This window comes from Gymnoscopelus braueri, assembly GCF_963280865.1.
Source record: "Gymnoscopelus braueri genome assembly, chromosome: 17".
NCBI classification, from domain to species: domain Eukaryota; kingdom Metazoa; phylum Chordata; class Actinopteri; order Myctophiformes; family Myctophidae; genus Gymnoscopelus; species Gymnoscopelus braueri.
Window position 1 is genome coordinate 1,514,829 of NC_137617.1, and position 27,486 is coordinate 1,542,314.

The 27,486-nt window shown below is 41.2% G+C and overlaps 1 protein-coding gene across 1 annotated transcript; it reads left to right on the forward strand.

The window, feature by feature from the left end:
* On the forward strand, nucleotides 1–26,490 carry dclre1a (DNA cross-link repair 1A (PSO2 homolog, S. cerevisiae)). The gene is made up of 16 exons (XM_080455929.1): nucleotides 1–191; nucleotides 1,400–1,720; nucleotides 2,579–2,755; nucleotides 6,405–6,592; nucleotides 7,189–7,690; nucleotides 7,724–8,019; nucleotides 8,736–9,131; nucleotides 9,565–9,631; nucleotides 9,665–9,880; nucleotides 11,554–11,687; nucleotides 16,732–16,850; nucleotides 17,321–17,464; nucleotides 19,143–19,288; nucleotides 20,510–20,664; nucleotides 23,121–23,262; nucleotides 26,035–26,490. Exons 2-16 carry the CDS (start codon nucleotides 1,444–1,446, stop codon nucleotides 26,199–26,201), a joined length of 3,126 nt encoding a protein of 1,041 aa, XP_080312055.1. The 5' UTR covers nucleotides 1–191; nucleotides 1,400–1,443; the 3' UTR covers nucleotides 26,202–26,490.
* Nucleotides 26,491–27,486: the final 996 nt, after the last annotated feature.

Below are 27,486 nucleotides of genomic sequence, written 5' to 3' on the forward strand. Positions count from 1 at the left end.
CTTAATCAATAATCAATCACAACAAATCACGCTCTCAACGTATCTAAATGTTTACTACACAATACATTTATCTCGTTGATATTGTCTTTATAATGAGTAATTGTGATTGTATTGTTATATTTAATGTGAAACGTGTGGAAAGTGTTGCTGTGGGTGATCCTGGCTTCTTTTACTGGGTTCTTCTACTGGCGGTAAGTGTGGACGACCATGTCAATAGATTACATGTGTATACATTAAAATACTATTAAAAAATAGCAGATCTACAAGCTCATAGCGCGGCACCGAGTGCCCCGCTACGAGCTTGTAGATCTGCTAAAAGAAGACAGCTGACAACATGTCACATCAAAGTCTTAAAAGAATCAATAGGGAAACATTGTTTAATAACGATATAGAAGCATCAATCTAATGCTACGTAACGTTACAATGTAACACTGCAGATCATATCATGTAACGTTAAACATCAATGTAACATGTTATGTAGCTTTACAATGTGAAGTAATAATAATAATAACAGTGTAATAATGCAATGTATTTTTTTGTATTATCTTTTTTTTATTTGATTGAATACTTTATTAGCAGTGGTGGAAAAAGTACTCAAAATATTTAAGTAAAACATTTAATGTTTTACTTAAATAAACGTATCAATGCTGCAATGTAGAAGTACTCTGTTACAAGTAAAAGTCCGGAATTCAGTCATACACTTGGTCTGAAAGGATAACCCAAAATAGTCCTGAGGACTTGTTTCCATTGAGGTCATGTATTCAATTCATACACATTTAAAGTAAAGACATACAATAATATGCATTGCAATACTATATCCTAGACATTATCAGCACTATAGTAGCCCTAACTGAACTGCCCTAAAAGAGTACCTTCAGGTGGCTGCAATTCGAAACTGTCCCCTGTAAAAGTCATAACCTGATCTGTGCTTGTGGGGGTCCCTGGAACAACATTTTGAGATGGGGGTCGGCGGCCAAATACATATAATTTTGGGTGGTCCTTGACATGGAAAAGTTCGAGCACCACTGATATAGCAACATACGCTTTTCAGAAAACTGTTAGGATTTAGAAGACATTTGTAGAATCCCCCAGAAGCAAAGATTTGAGTTAAAATGTTTGCTTTAAAAATATGCATAATATGCATATTTTTAAAGCAAACATTTGAACTCAAATCAAACTCAAGTGAATATATTATATTCAAGGATTTGCACAAATGTTCACGATTTTTCAAAAATAGATCTACAAGCTCGTAGCGCGGCACTCGGTGCCGCACTACGAGCTTGTATATCTGCCCCCTGGAACCGCTTCTAGGACCCCCGGGGGGGGGGGGGGGGAACCACTGTATCACGGAAGTCCAGACGAAAGTGATCCATTCCAACATGCTTTTGTTTTTGAACAGGCACCTGCATCGCAAGCGGGCCTCCATGTGGTGTGTTCCCCCAAATGTCACAACAAGACGAATGCGAGGACGACATCTGGGACTACAAACCTCTGAGGAAAAAGAAGAAGGGGACCGGAGAGGGACCGGCGACAACCGGAGATGGACCCTCTACGTCCAAGAAGATAAAAAACACCAACAATGACTCTAAGAAAAGAAAGAGCGTGAAAAACAATGACTTTAATTCCTCTGGGAAGTGCCCCGCTGTGAAGCCAAGCAAAGCAGTTCAGGTCAACAGAGACCTGACGAGTGGAAGTGTGAATATTAGTAATGGATGGACAGGTAAGGGTGGAAAGTAACTAAGTACATTTACTCATGTACTGTACTTAAAGGATGACTTCACCCATTTTCAACCTATATAATTTGTCCTCACTGGCAGTCCCGGCTCAACGGAAGTGTTTTAGGTGCTGAAGCACAGGGCACCAACCTTGGGGGGGCACCAAACGGCATGGAGAAAGTGAAAGAAGACAGAACTATCGCCGAAAAGCGCCGAAATTTAAAAGCAGCGGCTGCTGAAGGAGCGCTAAAAAAGTGAAACGCGCCGGTGAAGCGATTTTTTTTTTTCGCGCTGCCCCCAATGTTATAATGGTTCTCGCATTAATAATAAAAATATATAATAAAATAATTGAAATCTTGGTGGTAGATAGGTTTCTGAACTGTCCCCAGCCCTCTGAGACACAGAGTGAGTAGACAAAAATGGTACCATATTATAATGAGTATTAGTGAGGACCAATTATATGAAGACAGGTTGAAAATGGGTGTTTTTACTTTACTGGAGTATTTCCAAATTTACTCCACTACATCTCAGAGGCAAATGTTGTTATTTTTACTCCAACACAATTATTTGACACTTTTTTTACAAAACTATACATTAACCTCATCAGCCCTTTTTAAACGCTACAAGCTCTCTGTGAGCTTGTAGAGCTGCTATTTTCAAACCTTTTAATACATTTGAAAACTTGTGAAAAGGGACAGTCTGCATAATTAGTACTTTTCCTTTTGGTACCTTTGCACTTTCACTCTAGTACATTTTAAATACCGGACTTTTACTTGTGAAACTGAGAAATTCTTCTATACATATATTGATACGTTTACTTAGGTAACAAAATGTGAGTACTGTTTTTTTCCCCACCTCTACAGGTGAGGTCAGTGCTGGCGGATCCCAGCCTGAAGGAGGGGAGGATCAGCCACCGCCGTGCTCAGGAGGTGACAGGTGGTGTCCCATCTGTCAGATGCCTTTCTCCATCCTGGTGGTCCAGACCCAGCGGTGGCACGTCACCGAGTGCCTGGACGCCCCCAGAGAGGACCACGACAAAGGTAATGTTCTCATTCATTCATTGTTTTATATCGTTGCTGTCGGGCAGACACCTCTTATCTCCATATTCTGAGTTTGTGAGCCCTTTTTCCCCGTAAATGAATGCCCTACTTGATCGTGCTAAAGCGTCACCCAGAAGCAGCAAAAATAGCAGATCTACAAGCTCGAAACGCGGTGAGAAGCGACACGTTTTGAGCTTGTAGATCTGCTACTTTTGCTATTTTTAAATTAGAATCCTGAAAAGTAACAGTAACAGTAAACTCTCGTATTCAACTGATACATTGATAGATAGATAGACAAACAGACAGACAGACAGACAGATACACAGACAGACAGACAGACAGACAGACAGACAGACAGACAGACAGACAGACAGACAGACAGACAGACAGACAGACAGACAGACAGACAGACAGACAGACAGACAGACAGACAGACAGACAGACAGACAGACAGACAGACAGACAGACAGACAGACCTCTTTATTGATACAGAAGGAAGTTCAGTTGTCAATAGCAGCACCGCAGAAAGGATGAAACAAAAGATACAGGTATAGGGTGAAGAATAAGTACAGAATAAGTGGTAGGATACTAATTAAAAGAGGATGTAAAACACGTTCTAAAAGATGACTTGACCACTTAAACCCTAGCCCCGCACCGACTTCGAAGACAAAATGTTCTCCAATAGTGAAAATAGCCGAGCTTGTAGATTGGGCTATTTTCGCTATCTGTCGTACGCCGACGTTTAACAGGATTAAAGCTAAATGTAATCATGTAAATTAAAGTGGTTAATGATACAGTAAGTAGAGAACACTCAACACTCAAATGGGCAGCGGTGGCCGAACGGTCAGAGGGGTGCTCTTGTTGCCGGAAGGTTGCCGGTTCGATTCCCCCGCAACGGCAGGAAAAATCTGGGTGGGGAAGTGAACAGTCACCACTTGCCCCTGTAATAGAATAATAATATTCCATTCAGGTGAAGTTTTAGATCATTTATTAGGAAGATGTCAGCAGAGCGCAACAGCATACAGATCAGTAGAGCCAGGCCTCCTGGCCTGACCAACCACCCCTCGGGGCACAAGCCTCCCTCAACCTCCTCTACCACAGTTCTTTATACTCCACATTGTACCAAAGAGGCTTTTCTAAATGGTCTTATAAGGTATGGACTAAAAATAAGAGAGACACAACCATAGCTACACAAATACACATAGCTGAGACAGTGACAGTAGCATGAAGGATTCAGATCAGCTGTTCCATTTACAGCTGTAGGTGAGTTACATTTAGCACATTCATGTGTAGAGTGGTTGACTAAAGACCCCTGCTGTGAGTTTAAACCTTCTTAGTTCAGATAAAGTTAGATAGTACAGAAATGATAGAAGAACAGGTTGGCATTCTAATTTATCCATTACATTCCAGAGTTTTTTCTTTTTGTACATGAATAATCATATTCATGTACATCCGACATAGAATGCCAAATCAATAGACATTTTCCTACCTACATGTTGATATAGCTATATATTTATAGATATCAAACATATCACATGAAACATATTACAGAATAATAGACCTGGTTGTTTTAGGTTCGAAAGCTTTGAAAGCCTCTCACTCATAATGTCAAATCTATCTCTGTTTGTATGTTAAATCTCTGTTTTTCACGGCTGAGGGCTCCATTATCATCACGTGGAATTTGCTAACAAATGGAATTTTCATCACTCGGGCATTTTCGCTACATGGAATACAAATCTCACCCTTCTAGACGTTGACATGCCAGAGATTAGGCAGTAAGAACAAATATGTTCACATTAGTTATCGAATATAGTTTTCCAGTCTTCATGGCTCTTTCCTCCATCTTCACTTGGCATACGGGTCCATTTGGTTATGTCTCTGACAGCGATCTCCACTTTGCTAGTGGTTCCAGTAGTGCCTCTCACGTGCAGCATGTCTCTCTGTGGCAGTGATCTCCATTGGGCTGGTGGGTCCCAGTTCAGTGGCTCTCAAATGCTCTCTGTGGCTCTCTGTGCCTTGTCCTCCTGCTGTGGCAAAGTCTCTTGTTGTTTGTATGGTGTCGATTTCGTCACCTCTGCTGCTGCATGGTGACATTGTTGGTGCTGCTCTCATGGCTGGTGACCATGCATGCTCTGTGGAAAACGCATGCTCTGCTCCTTCCCTCTGTGGCTTGAAGCTTGTGGTTTCCTTGTTGTCATCACAGACAGAATAGATCGGTCTGCAAGGTTCCAGATTCTGCATAGCTTGCTTCCGTGGCGGTCTCCTCTTTGTCCTCCATCGTCTGGATCTGGTCCGGATCTGCTTTGAGAAAATCTTTTTCCCAAAAAAAATCCTTCACCCTTAAGTTCTTTTGATCAAGTATCCATAATCATAATTAGTTATGAAATATGAAATATTGATCCTGCCTCGACAACGCCAAATGTAATAGAATAATAATATTCCATTCAGGTGAAGTTTTAGATCATTTATTAGGAAGATGTCAGCAGAGCGCAACAGCATACAGATCAGTAGAGCCAGGCCTCCTGGCCTGACCAACCACCCCTCGGGGCACAAGCCTCCCTCAACCTCCTCTACCACAGTTCTTTATACTCCACATTGTACCAAAGAGGCTTTTCTAAATGGTCTTATAAGGTATGGACTAAAAATAAGAGAGACACAACCATAGCTACACAAATACACATAGCTGAGACAGTGACAGTAGCATGAAGGATTCAGATCAGCTGTTCCATTTACAGCTGTAGGTGAGTTACATTTAGCACATTCATGTGTAGAGTGGTTGACTAAAGACCCCTGCTGTGAGTTTAAACCTTCTTAGTTCAGATAAAGTTAGATAGTACAGAAATGATAGAAGAACAGGTTGGCATTCTAATTTATCCATTACACCCCTCCCCCAACACCGCTGAAGTGCCCTTGAGCAAGGCAATTAACCTAGTGGAGCTGCTCAGTGGCCAATAGTATAAGACTGTGGTTGTACTGGTTAGCTCCCAGTACAACAGTATCAGACTGTGGTTGTACTGGTCAGCTCCCAGGTTTTAAATGTGTGTGTCTATCTGGCCAGGGGTAGGCTGCGCGGTGGACATTGCTCTTGTCGTTTTTATGTATGTAATTTATTTTGTTTTGTTTCTGTTTCATGTTAAATGTGTGTATTATGTGTTGCATACATGGCTGCTGAGTCGCAAGACAAATGTCAGTGTGAACTGATAATAAAGTAATATCGTATCATATTGTTTGTGCAGGGCGTTGCTGAAAATGAGCACTGGTGCTCAGCAACTACTGGGTAAATAAAGAACAAAACAAAGAAAAAATCACTAAGTTGTAGTTCTGTATTATATAATTTTGTGGATACATAATAATTGTACTGTTAACATTCCTCAGAAATAATTTGAATATTGGTCTTAAAAATTGGCCCGAATATCCAATATATTCAAATATTATTATGATTAATATTATTATTATTATACTTGTTGTTGTTTATTTGACAGGGACAATACAAAAAACATGATATCAAGTGCTCGGATCCAATACAAATATATTTGGTTTGTTTTTATAACTTGATACATTGTTTTTTGTATTGTCCCTGTCAAATAAATATATTAAAAAAAAGAAAACAAATGGAATATCATTTTTTCCATCCCTATTGTCCATACAGAGTGCCCTGACGGCTTCCAGTGCACGTCTACCATTCCAAGCCACTACAGGAGGTACAGCCACACGCTGCTGGCCCACAGCCGGGCATCAGGTGACCCGGTCTGTCTCCTGGAAACACAGACCCCTGAGTCCAGCCTCGGTGGTCTTTCCGGACAACCGGCCTCCGGGTCCATTTTAGACAGCTCACAGGTAGGGATGGGACAGTAATCGTTATTAGCGTTTATCGTGATAAAAAAAAAGTAATAATAAAATAAAATTCAGCACCACTTAAACCCTCTATACTTGATAAAACGGACCTGTAAAGCAGTGGTTCTCAAACTTTTTCATGTCAAGGACCCCCAAAATGATATGTATTTGGCCACCGACCCCCATCTCAAAATATGTTGTTCCAGGGACCCCCAGAACCAAAGATTTGAGTTACAAATGTTCACTTGTTCAAATATATATATATTCAAAGATTTGCAAACATTTTCAAGATTTTTCAAAAATAGCAGATCTACAAGCTCGTAGATCTGCTATTTTTTAATAGCCAAAGACCCCCTGGTATCCCCCCAAGGAGAGAACCAATGCTGTAAAGAGTGCATTCGGTATTTCACTCTACACAAAATCGATTCGCCAAAAATAGTAGATCTACAAGCTTGTGAGCTTGTAGATCTGCTATTTTTGCCTAATGTTCTCCGCAGAATAGGAAGGCTGGGGGTTCAAAGGCTGGGGGTTCAAAGTCTGTTAACGCTTTGAATGCACACATACATTGGACTAGTTGTAAGTCCCATCCCTGCTCACAGGACAGCGCTGTCAACCTCTCCTCTCAGTCCGACCTCTGCGCCTCGCCCGTCGGCAGCGACTTCCTGACGACGCCCACGAAGGTGGTCACAAACGGCCTCCTGTTGCTGCGCTCGCCCGGCCCGGCGGATTTCAAGAAGAGGAAAGGCTGGTCCACCTCCTCCGCCAGAGGAGCCAACAAGTCCATCAGCTCCTCCCAAGAGAGTAAAACCCAAGTGTCATCGACGTCAGCGCCTCCCAAGGCAGGCGGGGGAAGCCAGGCCTCTCAAGACGCTGTCGTAAAAACAGAGTTTTCTCCTCAAGAAGCATTAGTAAAAACAGAGTTTTCTCCTCAAGAAGCATTAGTAAAAACAGACTTTTCTCCTCAAGAAGCATTAATAAAAACAGACTTTTCTCCTCAAGAAGCTGTCGTAAAAACAGACCTTTCAACTAAAGAAACATTGATAAAAACAGTCTTTTCTCCTCAAGAAACATTGATAAAAACAGACTTTTCTCCTCAAAGAGGTTTCATAAAAACAGACTTTTCTCCTCAAAGAGGTTTCATAAAAACAGACTTTTCTCCTCAAGGAGGTTTCATAAAAGCTGACTTTTCTCCCGACGGTGACGACGATGAAATCTCCTATTCGCCTTTGTCGAAGTTCCCAGAAGAAGAGGAGGAGGGGGAGGAGGATGAGGTCGTTGGGGGCTCGCCCCCTCGTAGTGTGACTGAGCGCGAGGCGGACAGCGACTCCTTGATGCTGTTCAGCGACGACGAGCTTTTCGGCGCTTTCGCCGATGACATGGAAGCCGGGACCGGGGAGCAGGGTGCCTCGGCTTTCCCCGACAACTCACAGGTATGTCACAATGACTGTACTTACATAATATTACACGTTATTATACATAGTATTACGGTAAAAATTATTACGTAATAGAATAATTATTACATAAATTAATTATTACAATCACAATTATTACTGATTATTATTGAGCGGCTGATCGCAAATATTTGAGATAGTCAGAATCCTTTCCATTCATCTACATAACTTCATGTCTTGAAATATTTTAATGCATTTTCCAACACGGAAATTGTGGAAATCTGCTAGCTTGTAGATTGGCTATTTAAAAAAAAAAGTTTTATGTCTAGAATGATTAAGAATATGGCCTGTTTTGGCCATAATACATTATTCATTTTGATTATTGGTATCAGTCACTGTCAGTCATTTCTTTGTATAAGCATAATTTAAAACTTTTGCGTTGGCTATTCAAAAAATAACAGATATAAAAGTTCACAGCTTGTACATCTGATATTTTTGAAAATATTAGAAGAATCGTGAAAGTGTTTGTTTATAATTTTGAGCTGCTGATTTAGAAGGCATTTGTAGAATCGGCCTCAGTCTTAATGTGTTAATGTATTTGTCATATCTGTGCAGTTTTTTTTTCAAAGCTTAAAAGGCAAACAGAAATGTCAGTTTTATGCATAATGTACATTATCCAACATTCAGTGCTGAAACACAATTAAATCGTTACTCACAATAAAATAAATCAAGTAAAAACCCTATAATTGTGACAGCCCTACACCCAGGTGGATCCGGGCACCTCGTCAAGGCCTGGTAATCAGGGGTCTGACTCTGCAGCTGCGGCACACCCCCCAAGCTCCAGCAGAGAGGAGAGACAAACTCAGGGGAAAGCCCACGGCTCCGGCTGCCTCCGGTCCCCACAGAGCCAGGTTTTGGACCGACTGCGGCGGACGCTCTCCAGTTCGACAGACGTGCCTCGTGGAGTTTTGGACGAACCTGCCGCGTTTCCTCATGGAGAACTTTCCTCGTCTCAGAGCTCGCTGTCTCAAGCGTCTCAGTCCGTCGTCACGGCGCCTCACGCGGGACAGAGCAAGGCGGGGCAAGCCGCCGGTCTGAAGCAGACGGACATCGGGGTCTTTTTCGGGCTCAAGCCCCTCAAGGAGAAGGAGGTTGGCCTGCTATAGATTATATTATTTATATATTAATGAAATAATTCAGAAGTGAGGTTTTATGTTTTTTATTTATTTTATTTATTGTAGATCTTTATTGTAGATCTTCTATTTTCAAATGGCCGAAATGTTTATAGGGCTGAAGTGGGTAATGTATGTTTTGTAATAATAACGAAAATCTACAAAGTAACTAGTAAATAAGTTTTCAAATAAAAGTGGAGTAAAAGTATAATATTTGCCTGAGATGTAGTGGAGTAGAGGTAAAAGTACTGAAAATCGGAAACACTCCAGTAAAGCAAAAATGCCTCAAAATAAGTACAGCAAACGTACTTAGTTACTTTACACCACTGCCCAAAATAGGCATCTTAGTAAACAATCGAGTGTCGAGTATATTCGATAAACAATTAAATTGATGAACTCTTTGCACCCGTAGAAGGAGGAGAAGGCGGAGAGCGCCGTTCAGAGCTCGCCGTCGGCGGAGAGCTCCTGGAGAAGGAGAGGTGAGAGAAGAGGAGGAGGAGGAGGAGGAGGAGGAGGAGGAGGAGCAGGAAGAGGAGGAGGAAGAGGAGGAGGTGGAGGTGACACGGGGACCACGGGTGACAGCCAGGCAGCGAGAGCAGAAGGAGGAGGACGAGGAGGAGGGAGAGGTGGCAGGCCGGCAGGGAAGAGAAGGTGGAGCAGGTGGGGCGGGGGGGACGGAGAGGCGGGGGAGTCCAGCAGACGCTGTCCCTTCTACAAGAAGATCCCAGGTGACCGAATACTGCTATGTGGTTCCCAAACAGTGGGTCGGGACCCACTGTTTGGGTCGCGGACCAATTTTTATGCTTCGCAAGTAAATGTTCCCCTTTTTTTCCCCCGTTTCCTACATAAAAAAATAAAAAAATAAAATATGTATAAGATTTTTAAAAGTTTAAACAAAAACAAATCACAATTCAATTAATTTGAGTTTTTTTGTTTTGATTTGAATTAAAATCAATTAAAAACAATTCCAACATTTTCATAAATACAATGAAATTTCCATTCAAAAAAAAGTTTAAGAAATAGTGAAAATAACAGATCTACAAGTTCACAACGCGGCAACGTTTGTAGATCTGCAATTTTTTTTACTAGTTTGAGTCTCGGGCAAACGTCTAGTCTCTCTTTTGGGTCTTGAGCTAAACAGTTTGGGAACCACTGTGCTAGAACACTCAAGTTCTCAAAGTGGGGTCCAGGGACCCCCAGGGGTACTTGAGGGGGCTCCGGGGGGTCCCCAGCCAAATGAGCTATTGTAGCATCAAAAGCTGTTTAACCACTTCAACCCTCTATACATCGGCTATCTGAATGTTTTATTTGAAATACTTTAATGTGATATGATAGTAGTATATGGATATTACTTTTATTTAATTTGATGGTTTTTAATTGTGGGTTGTGTCTGTGTCTTGGGTTTATGTGTTTATGAGTGGCAATATCATTTCTCAACCTTCTATTTTCAAAATGTTTGCCTCTTTCTTATATTATTTGACAGTTTGTCCAATGTTTGACCAGTTGTTATGGTGTAGTTTGTTGATTACTTTTGATGCAGTAATGCTCTTTTTATTTTTTATTTTGTAAAGTGCTAAAAAGTCTTTAAATTGTCACTTCACTGTCATCTGGTGATCCCCCCAATTTGGGGGGGTCCCCAGATGACAGTGAAGTGACAATTTAAAGACTTTTTAGCACTTTACTAAATAAAAAATAAAAAGAGCATTACTGCATACATGGGTTCCTGACCCACAGGTTGAGAATCACTGTAGGTAGGTAGTGGACATATCTATCCATTCCATATAATAGTTTTTTGGGGCGGTGTAACTAATGGGGTTGGGACACCTCATTAGTATTAGTTTCCTGCACTGTGATTGGCCCACTTGGCCCACTTTCCTGTACTGTGATTGGCTGACTCTATTCAGCTTCCATCACTATGATGACCACTGTGATGACCACACCGCCCACTTCACACTGGGTGTGATTTTGTATTCTACCTTAAATGACAACTTTGTTTGTTTACAACCAAGGTTTATGTTTTAGATTGTAATTAAAGTAAATAAAAGATGAGTGTTGAAACATTTAAATGTACTTTCTATAGTTTTAGCAATTTTCGCGATCTTTTTTACAGTGGGCGGGGGCATTCTGTCCGGTGGCTAAATTTGTGTTTTTTTACACAATAACTCTGCGTTTTCTTTATTATTATTTACAGTAGCTCTTTTAGCCCCCAATAACTCACATCTGGCCATCAAAGACCACAGGACCTTTTTTATTGTGTAAAAAATACATATTTAGCCCCCGCCCACTGTAAAAAAAGATCGCTCATCTTTTATTTACTTTAATTACAAGCTAAAATATAAACCTTGGTTGTAAAAATACTAAGTTGTCCTTTAATTTAATAATCCTGTGTCTTTGTGTTCAGGCACCAAGTTTGTTGTGGACGCCTTCAATTACGGCGAGATTGAGGGCATCGCAGCGTACTTCCTCACCCACTTCCACTCGGACCACTATGGAGGCCTGAAGAAGAGCTCTACAGTCCCCATCTACTGCAACAGAGTAAGTGTGTTGTGCCCGCTCCCCATTTCAGCGGCGACCCTGTGCAGTAGCGCATTGGTCCACCAAAATGTGTTAATATGGCGTCACAATAATTGTAACCACTTTAACCACATTTTATTCTTTGGCTATTCAAAAATTGCAGATCTACAACCTCATAGCGCGTCACTTTGTGCCACGCTATGAGGTTGTAGATCTGCAATTTCCGAAAAATCTTGAAAATGCGTGCAAATCTTTGAATACAGGCCTATTTTGCTTCTGGGGGCTCCTTGGAACAAAATATTTTGAGATGGGGGTCCGCGGCCAAATACATATAATTCTGGGGGTCCTTGACATGAAAAAGTTTGGGAACCACTGCTGTAGCGGACCCCCATTATTTTATGTGGGACTCCCAATCTACACTCTAATCCTCATGTAACTCTGACGGTGTACAAATGGAACCAAATGGACCCGTGATTAACACATTGATTGCCAAGATATTAAACATAGTTTTCTATCCCCTTTCCAGCGTATAATTACCTCAATCCGATGATATTTGAAACGCAGTGCAACCGACATTGTGTCCCAAAAACACAAACAAAATAGTCCCTGTGGGTTATCGGAGGGATCTGTGTATCCATAGGAACGACAGCGTTCCAACCGCGATCCGACATTTTGGGGCTTCGGCCCGCTGAAAACTAGTGGTTTTCAATGGGTTTCAAAAAGAAACTGAGTTACAGCTGTTTTTCTGAAAATCCCAAACAGGAAGCGGATGGCTTCCTGTTTTTTTGGAACGACGTCACATCCACATTCTACTACTTTGAGTGACGATCGATCATTCCAAAGCTGTGTTAGGTCGCCCCTTGTGGAATTTTCCCCAAAAAATTTAAGAACGCATCAGTGCGATCTTGGCCATCAAGTGATGGATTTGAAAGAACGCATCAATGGGATCTTGTCAGGTAACATAAGGGGTCCATTTAGTTTGTATCGCATTTAGTGGAACCCCCTCAAGGAAAAATAAAAAAGTCATAAAAAAAACACGCCCCCCCCTCACGTATTAGGAGGGCAGTATGAGTCACCAGAATCAAGGACGGATGTTTTTGATGAATCTAAAATGGAGTTTGAAGTTACAATGGGTTTGTATAGGAAGGGGGCGTGTCTGATACAATAAATATCAAATATCAAAATACTGAATCAAGCAACTTGAAAACTGTCTGTAGGTAGGGTGGCCTTTATTTTGCAGTTACAGTGTGCAACTATTACAACACATGTATGTCTGTTACTGTAACATAGTTACTGCAGAGATTCTGTCCAGAGAATTTAGATCGGGGTCCCAGAGATAGAAATGGTATCAGTTGGGGGTCAGTGGCCGACTGCATATCAAACTGGGGGTTTTGATTGATTGAATTGATTGAAATTTTTATTAGGCAAAAGAATGTAAAACAACACAGTTACATTTATAATGCTTTTGTCTAAAAGGTCCGGCCAAAAAAGTCCTTGCGGACTTGTTTCCGTTGGGGTCCTTGAGTTAATTTCATAGACATATATAGTAGCAACCAAACAGTTCAAAAATCAACATGAAAATACAGATAATACAGAAAAAATCCTTGATATTAAAAAGGTTGAGAACCACTGTGCAGAGCAGTCTTTTCTCAAGTGGTGGAACTCAGAGCCACATCCCAGCAGAGCTGCAGAGTTGCTGCACAAACAGTTTAAATTGTTAATTATTAACGTATTGATTAGCAAGTTCAAAACAATTTGCAGGCCTGTCACGGCGATTTGCACAGTGCTGGTCAGCAGACTGTGTGCCCAGTTCTCAATGCACTGGAAACATAAACAAAATACAGCCCAAATCCAGTCTCTATGGACAAACCTTAGAGACTGAAATGTCCTAAGCTGTTTTAAGTGTGTTTCCTTAATATTAGACTATTAATTTAAATGTTGTATTAATATAATGAAATGTTGTCCAATCTGTATGGTAGAGTATGTTAATACAATATAACTTATACAATCTGTATGTTATATTTTTGAACTGGGGGCCCCCTAGTTGAGGCATTACATTTAGTTTGACTCGGTTCCACAGATACATATTGTGAAAATAGCCGATCTACAAGCTCACAATGGCTCACATTGCGAGGCGTTGTGAGCCTTGTAGATCGGCTATTTTCAAAATGTTTGACTCTTATATGTTTGACCAGTTTTCATTGTATAGTTTGTTGATTACTTTTGATGTGGTCATTTTCACTTAGCTGTTATCTGGGGACCCCCCCAAAATCATGTGGGGACCCCCCTGGGGGTCCCGACCCACAGGTTGAGAACCACATAACCCTTCATAACCCCAAGCCTTGGACTTGACAGCACTTTATTTTGACCCCATATTTTATTCCATCGTCCTCTGAGTTCTGAGTCCTCATCTGCGACCGTATCCCAGAAAAGCCATCGATAGAAGAAAAAAAAATTATTGTAAAAAAAAGGTTAAAATCAAAAAGCTGTGTTCTCTTCAAATTGCCGACTTCGAAGTATTGTAGTCCAAAAGAGATGACTTTCACAGGTGGTTTGTTTTGAAAGATTGATTTTTTTTTTAAGCTAAAATCCTGATCCTTTCTTTAAAGAAAACAAAACTAAATCACCCCGTCAGCTGTGCTCACCCACTGTGCAGGGAAATGCTTGATTCGTTTATCCGCTACACCGCGCCGACTCGGCCTTAACCCTTTAAGACTGGGAACGCATCTGTGTGTCATTTTTTAGTCTGAACTGATATTATAGCAACGTAAGTTTAAAAAAAATGTTTTTAACTGTTAGGACTTAGAAGACATTTGCAGAATCCCCAGAAGCAAAGATTTGAGTTAAAAAATATCTATTTTCAAAGATTTGCACGAAAAAAATAGCAGATCTACAAGCTCGTAGTGCGGCACTCGGTGCCGCACTATGAGCTTGTAGATCTGCTATTTTTGAATGGCCAAAGAAATCTAAAAAGGACACGCAGATGCGTTCCCGGTCTTAGTGGTTTAATCAACTTTGACTCAGTGTTGCCATGAATTCCAATTCCTTTGTGGTTTGTCTAGAGGCAACAATGCGCTTCGTTTGCATTTTAAGTGAAACGCTAGAAATAACCGCATGGTGGTTTTATGCCTCGGCCAACCAGTTGCCATTTACATCTGTTTCTGTCCAGACTTGTATAGTATTATATGTCCGTGGTTCCCAAACTTTTTTTCTTTTCACTCCGTCCACTACAATGTTATCAGAGTCATAAGAATTACTACACACGGTCACAGCTTTTTTCTGCTCTGGCCCCACAGTGGTGGAATGAACTCCCCACTGATGTCAGGACAGCAGAGTCACTGCCCATCTTTCACCGCAGGCTGAAAACCCACCTCTTCAGGAAACACCACCCTGACCCTTCCCCTTAGCCTTGCCTACTTGTTGTCAATTAGTTGTACGAGCTCTTGTCTTATTGGTTCTTGTTTATTCGATACTTATTTGTTTTAGCTCTTACTCATTTGATTTTCCTATTTGTCTCATATGTTTAAGAAAGTAGGTTTCTGATATATTGCACTTTTACCTTAGCGCTAGGTATACTCTTAGTTGCTTGTTTTAGAAGAGAATGCACTTTTAGACTTCTGGTGATTAGTAGTTTTGTTTCCTAACTATGTTCAATGCACTTATTGTAAGTCGCTTTGGACAAAAGCGTCTGCTAAATGAGTGTAATGTAATGTAATGTAATGTAATGATAACTACAGAACGGATGATCGCGGTTACATTAATTTTCTTTTTCGGTGAGAAGAAGAGAGACTTGTCTTTCCACCGAGACCTCGTTTGTTTACATCCGTGTTGAAAAAAGAAATCTGCGGATTGTCAAAATAAGGTCAAATTGCTGGCAGTGGCGGATTAATTAATTAATTAATGTGTTAATTGAATGTGTTAATTCCGTCCCCAAAAATTGGGGTTGCCTTCCTTTTTTCACTGACGAAAACTAAATAAAAACACCATAAAAACTAAGCTATGATGACTAAAACTATGACTAAATATACTGTTAGTTATAAGTTAGTCAACAAATAAAAACTAAAATGCTAGGTAGGGGCTAGTGGAGAGGAGATCCAGTAGAACTAAAACAAGTCATGTTATGCTTGGTTGGGTGTGGGTGTCCCGCTCTCTAAATAGCCAATCTACAAGCTCACAACTCTGCAATGCATTGTGAGCTTGACTAAATCGACTAAATCAACTGTAGATTTAGTCGACAAAAAAATTATGATATTTAAAAAATATATATATTCAAAGATTTGCACACATTTTTACGATTATTCCAAAATAGCAGATCTACGAGCTCAAAGCGCGGCACTATTAGCTTGTAGATCTGCTATTTTTGAATAGCCCAAAGTCTAAAATAATGGTTAAAGTGGTTACACAGATGCGTTCACGGTTTTAATGGAGTAAACACAGTCAAGGTTTGAGGCGCTCTAATGTGGGGTGGAAGATCATTCCACAGTTTGGTTGCTACAGTGGAAAATGATCTCCCCCTTCAGCCTTGACTAAAACCAGTGGTAGAAGAAGTACTCTGATATGTTACTTAAGTAAAAGTAGCAATACCACAATATAAAAATACTCAAAATGTTACTTGAGTGAAAGTACAAAAGTATTGGTATCAAAATGTACTTAAAGTACCAAAAGTAAAAGTACTAAAATGTTTGAAAATAGCAGATCACAAGCTCACAACGCGTCGCATCGCAACGCGTTGTGAGCTTGTAGATCTGCTATTTTCAAATAGCTTATGTATAAAATACGGCTTAAGTGGTTAATGTATGTTTTATTATATAGTAATTTATATCTGCAAAGTAACTAGCAACTTAAGTTTTCAAATAATTGTAGTGGAGTAAAAGTACAATATTTGCCTCTGGAGATGTAGTGGAGTAGAAGTAAAGTACTGCAAATTGGAAATACTCCAGTAAAGTAAAAACACCTCAAAATTTTACTCAAGTACAGTACTTGAGTACATGTACTTAGTAACATGTACTTACTGTAGTTACTTTACACCACTGACTAAAACTAAACTGTACGTGTGTGTTTTCAGATCACAGGTAACCTGGTGATGAGCAAGCTGAGGGTGGCAGAGCAGTACGTCCACATCCTGCCCATGAACAGCCAGGTGACCGTGGAGGGGGTCAAGGTCACCCTGCTGGACGCCAACCAGTGAGTCACACTAATAGGGTCTGGGGATCCTTTAGGATTTTAACGATTCCGGTTCTTAACGGTCCCATTCCTTAACTTGTGTGTGTGTGTGTGTGTGTGTGTGTGTGTGTGTGTGTGTGTGTGTGTGTGTGTGTGTGTGTGTGTGTGTGTGTGTGTGTGTGTGTGTGTGTGTGTGTGTGTGTGTGTGTGTGTGTGTGTGTGTGTGTTCGTGTGTGTGTGTGTTCGTGTGTGTGTGTGTGTGTGTGTGTGTGTGTTTGTGTGTGTGTGTGTATGTGTGTGTGTGTTTGTGTGTGTGTGTGTGTGTGTGTGTGTGTGTGTGTGTGTGTGTGTGTGTGTGTGTGTGTGTTTGTGTGTTTGTGTGTGTGTGTGTGTGTGTGTGTGTGTGTGTGTGTGTGTGTGTGTGTGTGCGTGCGTGCGTGTGCGTGTGCGTGTGCGTGCGCGTGCGTGTGTGTGTGTATTGTATTCCACAGTTGTCCAGGATCGGCCATGCTGCTGTTCTTGCTGCCTGACGGTCAGACAGTGCTTCACACAGGAGACTTCAGAGCTGACCCGTCCATGGAGAAATACCCTGAGATACTCAGCTGTAGGGTGCAGACCCTGTACCTGGACACCACGTGAGTGACCCTCAAAAGTATTGAAAATTGGAAAAACTCCAGTAAAGTAAAAACACCTCAAAATTGTATTTGTTTACAGTACTTGAGTAAATGTACTTAGTTACTTTACACCACTGCACGTTAGTGACCTTATAACCCCCCCATGGGTCATCAATATGTCCGTACATGGACAAATGTGTGGGTTTTTTTTTACACACCATTATAGTGTTCTTATTTTGATCATAATAATATATAATGAACTTTATTTATATAGCACTTTTCAAAAACAGGTTTACAAAGGGCTTAACAATACAAATACAATAATACACAATAAATATAAAGGCAATTCAATGATGGAAATTTTAAAAACAAAGGAACCATACAAAAATAAAAAGACCAAAAATAAGAGTGAAAGCAGAGAACTAGCTGACTATTCCTTCTAGCTAAAGGCCATTCTAAAGTAATTAGTTTTTAAAAGATTTTTAAAAGTGGACACCGAAGTGGTCTGTCTGATTTGCAGGGGGAGTTGGTTCCACAGAAATGGAGCCCTAGCAGCGAATGCCCTGTCACCTTCCGTCAGGTCATAAGACCCAATTACTGAATATCAGTCTCCAGGCTTTCCTCAGAATATGTATGACACTGATTTAATATGACACTATGCACATGCTTGTAGGAGTCCACTAGTACTAGTGGTTCTCAAACGTTTTATTTTCAATGACCCCCATAACTCTGAGAGTGTACAAATGTAATTAGTACACTCTCAGAGTTACAGACCTGTAGTAGTCATTTGGGGGTAGCTCTTTATGTGTTTGTCTACTCATTTTGTCCATAGCAAAAACAGAATTTTGAGAAAAATGTCCACTACAAGCCAGCATGGCGATGACCCCTGCCCTAACCCTAACCCTGTACCTGGACACCACGTCAGTGACCCTAACCCTAACCCCTAACCCTGTACCTGGACACCACGTCAGTGACCCTAACCCTAACCCCTAATCCTGTACCTGGACACCACGTCAGTGACCCTAACCCTAACCCCTAACCCTGTACCTGGACACCACGTCAGTGACCCTAACCCTAACCCCTAATCCTGTACCTGGACACCACGTCAGTGACTGTCTCTGTGTCTCTGCAAATGATCCGTCTTTTACACAAAACAGCAAATCTTACAGTACAAGCTCACAACGCGTCGCAATGCGACACGTTGTGAGCTTGTAGATCTGCTGTTTTCGGCTTTTAGAGTTGGGGTTAAAAATGTCAGGGTTGTACAAATGGCATTCATAAAATCACTGTCTTAAAATATTGATGTCTCAAGTTTAGTAATACAAACCTGTGTGTGAGAGAGATAGAGAGAAAAAGAAATATATATATATATATATATATATATATATATATAGAGAGAGAGAGAGAGAGAGAGAGAGAGAGATTGAGAATGTGTTCTGTACGCAAGCATGTGAAAAAGAGAAAGTAATTGTGTGTGTGTGTGTGGGTGTGTGTGTGTGTGTGTGTGTGTGTGTGTGTGTGTGTGTGTGTGTGTGTGTGTGTGTGTGTGTGTGTGTGTGTGTGTGTGTGTGTGTGTGCGTGCGTGCGTGCGTGCGTGCGTGCGTGCGTGCGTGCGTGCGTGCGTGCGTGTGTGTGTGTGTGTGTGTGTGTGTGTGTGTGTGTGTGTGTGTGTGTGTGTATTGATCTCTCTCCTCTGTAGCTACTGCAGTCCAGAGTACACGTTCCCCACGCAGGACAAGGTGATCAGCTTTGCGGCCAACACGGCCTTCGAGTCGGTGACGCTCGCCCCTCGCACCCTGGTGGTGTGTGGCTCCTACTCTGTGGGCAAGGAGAAGGTGTTTCTGGGTGAGTGCTGCCAACAGCGGAACCACTATAAATACTTCCTATAAACTCTATACTTCCTATATCGTCTCTGTCGGGTGGAAACCTCATATGTCCAAAACTGTTCCTTTTCAGGATTCAAGTTCAAAAGCATCAAAAGTAGCAGATCTACAAGCTCGAAACGCATCGCTTCGCGCCGCGTTTCGAGCTTGTAGATCTGCTGCTTTTGATGCTTTTGTGTGACGCTGAAGTATGATCAAGTAGGACGTTCATTTACGGAAAAAACACAAAAAGTTCGAATATGGAGATAAGAGGTTTCTGCCCGACAGCGATGATATACTACAGACACCCTCATTTTATTTAAATAGCTGATCTACAAGCTCATGTTATTTTTGCAGAATGTTTGCCCCTAAAATATGGGTTTCCAGCCTCTCTACCCACTCAGCTACTGCTGCCCTAAACACACACACACACACACACACACACACACACACACACACACACACACACACACACACACACACACACACACACACACACACACACACACACACACACACAGTCACACACGCGCACACGCGCACACACACACACACACACACACACACACACACACACACACACTGTGACTGTCTGCAGTGCACATTTGTCCACCAGATGGTGTTGAAACCCACAAAACAGACTCTGGCTGAAACACAGCCTCTCTGAGCCACTGCTGCAGCATTACTGATGATTATCAAGAATCTCATTGTGTTTTGTTTTTTTGGAAAAAGCCCCTATAGCCATCCCCATAATATCTATGTGGAAGTATGTTATAAAAAATATCCTGATATTATTTGGCATTATCATCCAGTCTTACACCTACCTACAGTATATATATTTTTTGTTTTAGTTTACAGTAATTGCTTAGGCTAGTGGTTCTCAAACGTTTGATATGTATATGTATTGAAATTTATATGTATTTGGTCGCGGACTAAAAGATTTTGTGTCATGGACCCCATGAGAGAAAATGTGTTGTCATCTGTCACAAAGTCAAAAACTAAGTCAAAAACGAAGTGTTTAAACTACTCCTCCATTTTTGCTGGGGATTGGCAGAGTAGTACGTTTGGTGGCAGAGCCCCTGGAACCCCCTCAAGGACCCCTCGAGGGTCCCTGGAACCCACTTTGAGAACCAGTGGGCTTAAGGCTAAATGCTTATGGGTGAATAGCAAAAGGAAACTCATGAGTGTGTGTGTTTGTTTTCAGCGCTGGCAGAGGTGTTGGGGTCCAGGGTGTGTCTGTCCCGGGACAAATACAACACCATGTGTTGCCTGGAGTCGGACCGCATCAGACAGCTCATCACCACGGACTGGAAGGCAGCACAGGTCCACGTCCTGCCCATGATGAAGATCAACTTCAAGGTAAAGGTTCAGGCTAGCTCTGGTCTAGAGCGTTAGCGATATAAATGACCATTGACCAAATAATTTCCGTCTGGTGGGCATATTTTATGTTCTGCCCAAAAAGTGTATTATACAGAGAAGGTGGGGTCCTGAGACATTTCCCACCGTGGAGAATAGTCTTTCAACAACACAAAACTGCCTTTGTTTTGATGAGTAGCTAAATTGTTTTCTTTTTGGAGACCTCGCACAGTAGTGGAATGTTCAGTCCATGGGAATAGCACCCGCTCCTAACAGAGCTTTAGAGAGAATTCGCTAACACTCAGGACCAGAGCTGGGTTCAGGCATGCAAACGAAAATTGCAGTTTTTAATCGAAAATAGGTCATTTGTGTGAATCCGAGGAGAACATTTTAGGGGGGGTCGTGTCGATTGTAAAGGCTGTGCTGGTCGATCGCACGTGCAATTCACAAGATAAAGAAGGATGTTGTTGACAAACTGTGTTGACTTGTCGTAATACGTGAAACTAATCCGTGTGAAGTTTAACACATTGGGTGCCAAAACCGTTTGTTACCGCGTTTTCAAAGAGTAGCGCTTAGGTGCCAAAACCGGGATTTACCGTGTTATCAATCTTTTATTTTTTTTCGTTTTTTGGGGGGGCTAGCGCAGCTTTGGAATCACCCACGGTGCCTCTGAAATGGAAGGGACAGATGGATCACCGTGCCAAAAAACCTGGCTCCCGTCCGCTCCCATTCTATCTTTATGATAAAAACCTCTGCATCTCCATAACTTTTTACAGTGGGGAAAACAAGTCATTTTGGGTGCGCGATCACTCCGCAATGGCGACTCGCGTGAGAGATGATATTGTTCCAGGCGTTAGCAGGACCATCCATCGTCGTACACGCATCCATTGTTTACATTCGGGTGCTCGTCGTGGAGTCTACAGCTCTAAACAGCGCAGCATTATAAACGGTGAGATTTCTGGCACTAAACGTACACTGTTTTAATAAAACTCTGGCACCGAATGTGTTAAGGAAGTCTGAAGTTACTAGCTGTCTGCCCTGAAGCGGTTGGGGAAGATGATTGAAAATAGCCGATCTACAACGCATCACCTTGCGATGACTTGAGTTAATAGACTGGCTTGTAGATCTGCTCTGAAAAAGTTTGCTTTTTGTTGTCTGAAACTCTTTCCCTCCTGTGAAAAAAAACTATAAACTGCAGCCTGAGCACTTTCTAAAAGTGTGGGTTGTCAATTATTTCGAGATTTTGATTAATTACACGTCCCCCTAATGTGTAAATTAAAATGTTTGTTTAGAGGAGGCTCATCAAAGGCATGGGAACATTAAAGTGTAGCTAATTAATTACATCCTTATCTCCCCGCAGGCAGTTTAACTGAATGTAATTATGTGCGCTGTATTTAATGATAAACATGCATATCCTACTATATGCAAATGTAATCTATACAGTGACTATGGAAGTTTCACTTTATTCCTGGCATTGCATTATTGGGCATTATGTCATTACTGGGGAAGATATTTGAATCTACAAGCTTCTACAAGTAACAAGTGATCTATAAGAGAGCTTGTAGATCTGCAAACTTTGGCGGATTTTGTGTAGATGGAAAAAAGCTGTCCGAGTACAGTTGTAAGTCGAGTTTGTTTTACTAAGTACAGTATAGAGCACGGGTCTTCACCTGGGGGTCCTCAGAGTTACTACAAGGGGGCCGCCAAATTGTTGTGTGATAGGAAATCTTTAAAAAAAAATCATTAACCACTAGCAACCCTTGCATCCCTATTCTGAGGGGAACATTACCCTAAAATAGCAGATCTACAAGCTCACAGAGGTGTAGAAGGAAAAAAGAGCAGGCCAAGTACAGAGCTGGTGGACAAAGAGTCAAATCATTGCTTCTGGGGATTCTGCTAAATAAAATAAAAAACGTTTGTTGCTATATCAGTGGTTCCCAAACTTTTTCATGTTAAGGACCACCCAAAATGATATGTATTTGGCCGTGGACCCCCCCCCCATCTCAAAATATTTTGTTCCAGGGACCCCCAGAAGTTGTAACAGAGTTAAAAATGTTCGCTTTAAAAAATTATACATAATCAAAGATTTGCACACATTTTCACGATTTAAAAAAAAATAGCAGATCTACAAGGTCATAGCGCGACACTCAGTGTGGTCACTACACTCACTATGGGCTTGTATATCTGCTATTTTTTAATAGTCAAAGAAATAAAAAAATGACACAGATGCGTTCCCGGTCTTAAAGGGTTAATTGAAATTGCCTAAGTGTTTTTATTTGTTTTATTTGAAAAGAAAATCGTCTCTCTCACACTTTATGCCAGTGTGCCAGTTTGGCACAGGGGAGGGCCAACATTGGCCCTCCCCTGTGCCAATGTTGGCACCCTACCCCTGGTTTAAGTAGTTTAAGAGTATAACTGCTGTTTGGATGCCAGTGAAGGTGTTGTGTCTCCTCTGTCAGCATCTGAAGGAGTATCTGAGCAGGTTCTCGGCTCAGTATGACCAGCTGCTGGCCTTCAAGCCTACAGGATGGACCTTCAGTAAGCAGGGGGACAACGTGGAGGACATCCGGCCTCAGAGCAGCGGAAACATCACCATCTACGGTACACACACACACACACACACACACACACACACACACACACACACACACACACACACACACACACACACACACACACACACACACACACACACACACACACATACTAGGGCCTTTACTGTTCCTAATTTGTAGAATTTTTGCGCCCCCTATGGATGGAAGTGAAATCACTTTAGCTCTGCGGTGATTAGTGGCCTCTCAATGTGTGTCAATTTGGGACAGATAGGACGCTGTGCCGTTTTCTGCCAAACGGGACCCTCCCACAAATTTCAGAAGCCAATCGTAGCCAATCGGAATGGAACATGAAAAATCTGACTGATACATCTTGATCACATGACCAAAGACGTAGTAGCAAAACGTCTTTTGCATGTTTTTTTTGAAGATAACGCAAAATGGCGGAAAATCTTGAAAGCAGAAATGGGCGGATAGGGATGTTCCCAGCGGTTAATTTCACTGACGTATACACGACACTTCTAAAAACGGTTATTCGAGTAATCGAAAATGTATTAATTAATTAATTGAAATTAACACCCATAAAATAGCCAAAACTGAGCACATTTCGATCTATAAGGCAAGGCCAAATCTCATTTGAAAATTTTTTTATAGGATATGAAAAGCCATTTAAAATGTTTATATTATTGGAATCTTTTAGAAACACACCTGCTCCCAAATAATGAATTACATCATTCCAGTGCGCAGTGCAAAAGTAACTCATACCAATTAGGTTGTCACTCCAGCGCAAGTCAGAGACGGTTGGAACGAAGCTGACCAGCTGCCCTTAAAGTTTGACATGACATATAGAATGGATCTTCAGCCAAACTATTGTGATTGAAAACGTAGGCCTATGCATTCTTCATCTCCTCACCTCAAAATAAACGCTGGATTATTTCTTTAAAATCGACCGGATCACAGGCAGCGTGCAGTAGGCTACGAGGTAACATGGGCGATTCACATCCAGGTCTCTATATTAGATGTGATTTCTCCATCGCAACGCTTTCCTATCAAACAAAGTAATCCAAACTCATTTTTTCAAACCGACAGTGTCTGTCTGTAGCTTCAGTAGGCTATGTTAGATTCACTCACTGCAGGTGGTCAGCACTGCGCAGATCAGAGTGACGGGCAGCTCAAATCACCCTTGCCTCAATACTTAATTGGCATGTAACGTTTGTACAAAGATGTTCACATATCAGTGCACCCAGCACCACAAACAGCTGTGTGACCAAGTTTAACACCTTACTGAAGAGGCTAGAGTGTTTACTGTGAGATGAGACCTTTTCGGACAGTCTCTCTCTCTCTCTCTCTCTCTCTCTCTCTCTCTGAGAGACGGGGAGAGAGAGACGGAGAGCGACAAAGAGAAACAGTGAATGTAGGCTATATTTCAAGATGTACAATTGGCGGATAATAACTGGCGCAAGGAATTAATAATCAGACTTTGAAGAAAGAGAGTTTGAATGACAGAATTACGTGCTATCATGCATCCTGCGCAGTGCACACGTTACAAAGCATTTTAACCGTCTGACCAGCGCATTCCCAGTGGGCGCTCGTTGTCGCCCATGGGTGCCAGAGCCCTGGGTGATCGGCGCCTGCTTATTTTGCTTGTTAAAAGCATAATTGTATTAAGACATGACAGCAATATGGAAAAAAATATATATATCTCAATTAAAAATATATTTCATAGAATAAACGAATATTATTTTGAAAACAATTAGTAGGGGCAGCCCTGTTTAACCATTTAACCAAAAAGTCCATGGGACTTGTTTCCATTGTGGTCCTATGATATTCAATCCATCAACATAGCATATTAACACATTAATAAATGCCATGAACAAATAACAATACAATACAATACAAAGTTTACAAAGGAGAAAAAGGCAGCAGTGAATGACACCTCCTTTCGATGGGAATTAAAATCTTCGTCCCCTTGTTGTCTTCTGATAGATGTTTTTTCAGGCCAGTTTTGAAAGAAACCAGTGATTCACATAGTGTAATGGATAATGTCAGGGCATTCCACATTGTGGTGGCAGAGTAATAGAATGAGAATCTTCCCATGCTTGTTCTAAATTTGGATGGTTGCTCCCTCTGGTGTTGTGGCTGTGGGTGTCACTCACTTTATAGAAGTAGTTGGACAGGTATGAGGGCACTGTCCCTTTGCATATCTTAAATAATTGATAATTGCTTAACCCTGTCTTCCAACCTGAGCCATCTCAAACTAGCAAAGTGTGTTGTAATTAGGCGGGTGCAAACCAAGAGGTGCAAGCATGATCAAAATGGCATTGAATGAGGGCTCCAGCAAGTCTTGAGAGCACTTTTGTTGACAAAAGAGGGAATCCTGCCCAAAAATCTTGTCCTTTGATTGACTTTCTTGTAATACCTTGAAATAATTTGCATTACTAAGGGTATGTTTGGACCCCAAAAGAATGGATTCTGTTTAACGCATTCATATGATGCTGTCCTACTAAGTAAGATATGCCAATCTAAGCTTAATGGTACATCAGCTCCTATCCAGATTATCTGAGTCGATTGATATTATGCAGTCTGAACAAAGCCGAGGAAAGTGATTCAAATCTGATAAAAAAATAAGTATATTTCCATGGTTGCTGTTGTTTTTTTTACTGTCGGATTACTATCTGATTCCAGTCCGGGTAGGCCAAAGATGTGATTTGAGGGTGCTAGTGTACACATAGCGTATGTGACTAAGTTGGGAGTTAGAATCAGTTTGAGCCTGATGGAGGCAACACTCTGACTACATTCTAGGTATATTGTGTCTCAACAGGCGTCCCCTACAGTGAGCACAGCAGCTTTGTGGAGATGAAGAGGTTTGTCCAGTGGCTGCAGCCCCTCAAGGTCATTCCCACCGTCAACGTGGGCAGTTACGCTAGCAGGAGAGCCATGGAGAAGTGCTTCAGTGAGTGGCTGAAGGAAGCCAAGACCACACTCTAAACCTTAGGAGTCCAGGAGGGACCAAAGCTCTGTGTGACGGTGGTCCAGCAGGGACCCTCACTCAGGGTTCCTTTAGGGGCTTCTGAATGGACCCTTAAGAGGTCTGTGTAACTCTGAGAGTTACACAGACCTCTTAAGGGTCTGTAACCCTGAGGGGTCATGGAGGTCCTTGAAATTAAAAATGCTAGCAGGCTACAGATACCTTGCTTTCATATGTAGACACCTTTGCAGCCTAATAATAATAATAATAATAATAACTGGGTCTATGATTAGGAGATATTTTATGAAAGATTATGCAGATTTTATTCCCTTTACCTGTATCAAATATGAAGAGAACCATGTTTTTGGTCTTTCAGTACGTCTGAAACTCAAAATGGGGTCCAGGGACCCTCAGGGTTCCCTGAGGGGGGTTCTATTTAGACCCTTACAGGTGTGTAACTCTAGTGTACAAATGTACAAAACGTTTGAGCACTATGTAGGAATTCAATGTAATAAATGGTTTCAGTGTATTCCTATTGCAAGTTCTGGATTGAAGTCTGCATAATGTTATTAAAGGGATATCTCACTTTCAAATATGTTTGGGGTCCTTTTATCGTCGACTCAGGCTTTTGTGTTGTTATAATTGTTTTGGGTTAATAAAAAAATTAATAAAAAATGAACGGAAAAATGTATTGAAAAAACAGCCCCTCACATTTTAGAAGGACATTATCAGTCACCAGAACCAAGGACATTTTCAATGAATCTAACATGGTTAAAATGGAGTGAATGGTCTGATAAAAAATTTATATCAAACATCTAAATACTGAATCAAGCAACTTCAAAACTGTGTGGGGTGAAACACAAAAGCCAGAGTAGACGTTAAAATGACCCCAAACATGTTTGAAAGTGAAATATCCCTTTAAGACCTAAATGAAACATCTAAATGTTGTCAGATAACCTGCTGTGATTCAAACGTTTTGTACGTTGGTTCAGAATGAAATGGACCTTTTGTCTTTGGCAGCCATTTTGTGCAGTCTGTAAATCACTGTTCTGATACGGTTCTGTTCTTTAATTCACAATGTCTGTATTTATTCTGTATTTTACGTAAATGTTTTATACAAATTTTACATAATTAAATGCTTTTCAATAAAAGTCCTAATTTTGTCTATTATTGTTAGTGAAATGGAAGGTTACATTTTTTTTTTTATGGAAGACTTAAAGTAATTTATAAAAATTTTAAATTTCTGATCACACCAATGGAAAATCGATGTGACAATCTGACATGCTATATCTGCCAGTTCAGTCT

Excerpts from the sequence above, each read along its gene's own strand:
- dclre1a (XM_080455929.1), top strand. The coding sequence starts at position 1,444 with ATGTCACAACAAGACGAATGCGAGGACGACATCTGGGACTACAAACCT. Across the intron at positions 11,688-16,731 it reads TCCCCATCTACTGCAACAGA|ATCACAGGTAACCTGGTGAT; the intron begins GTAAGTGTGTTG and ends GTGTGTTTTCAG. Across the intron at positions 20,665-23,120 it reads TGATGAAGATCAACTTCAAG|CATCTGAAGGAGTATCTGAG; the intron begins GTAAAGGTTCAG and ends CTCCTCTGTCAG.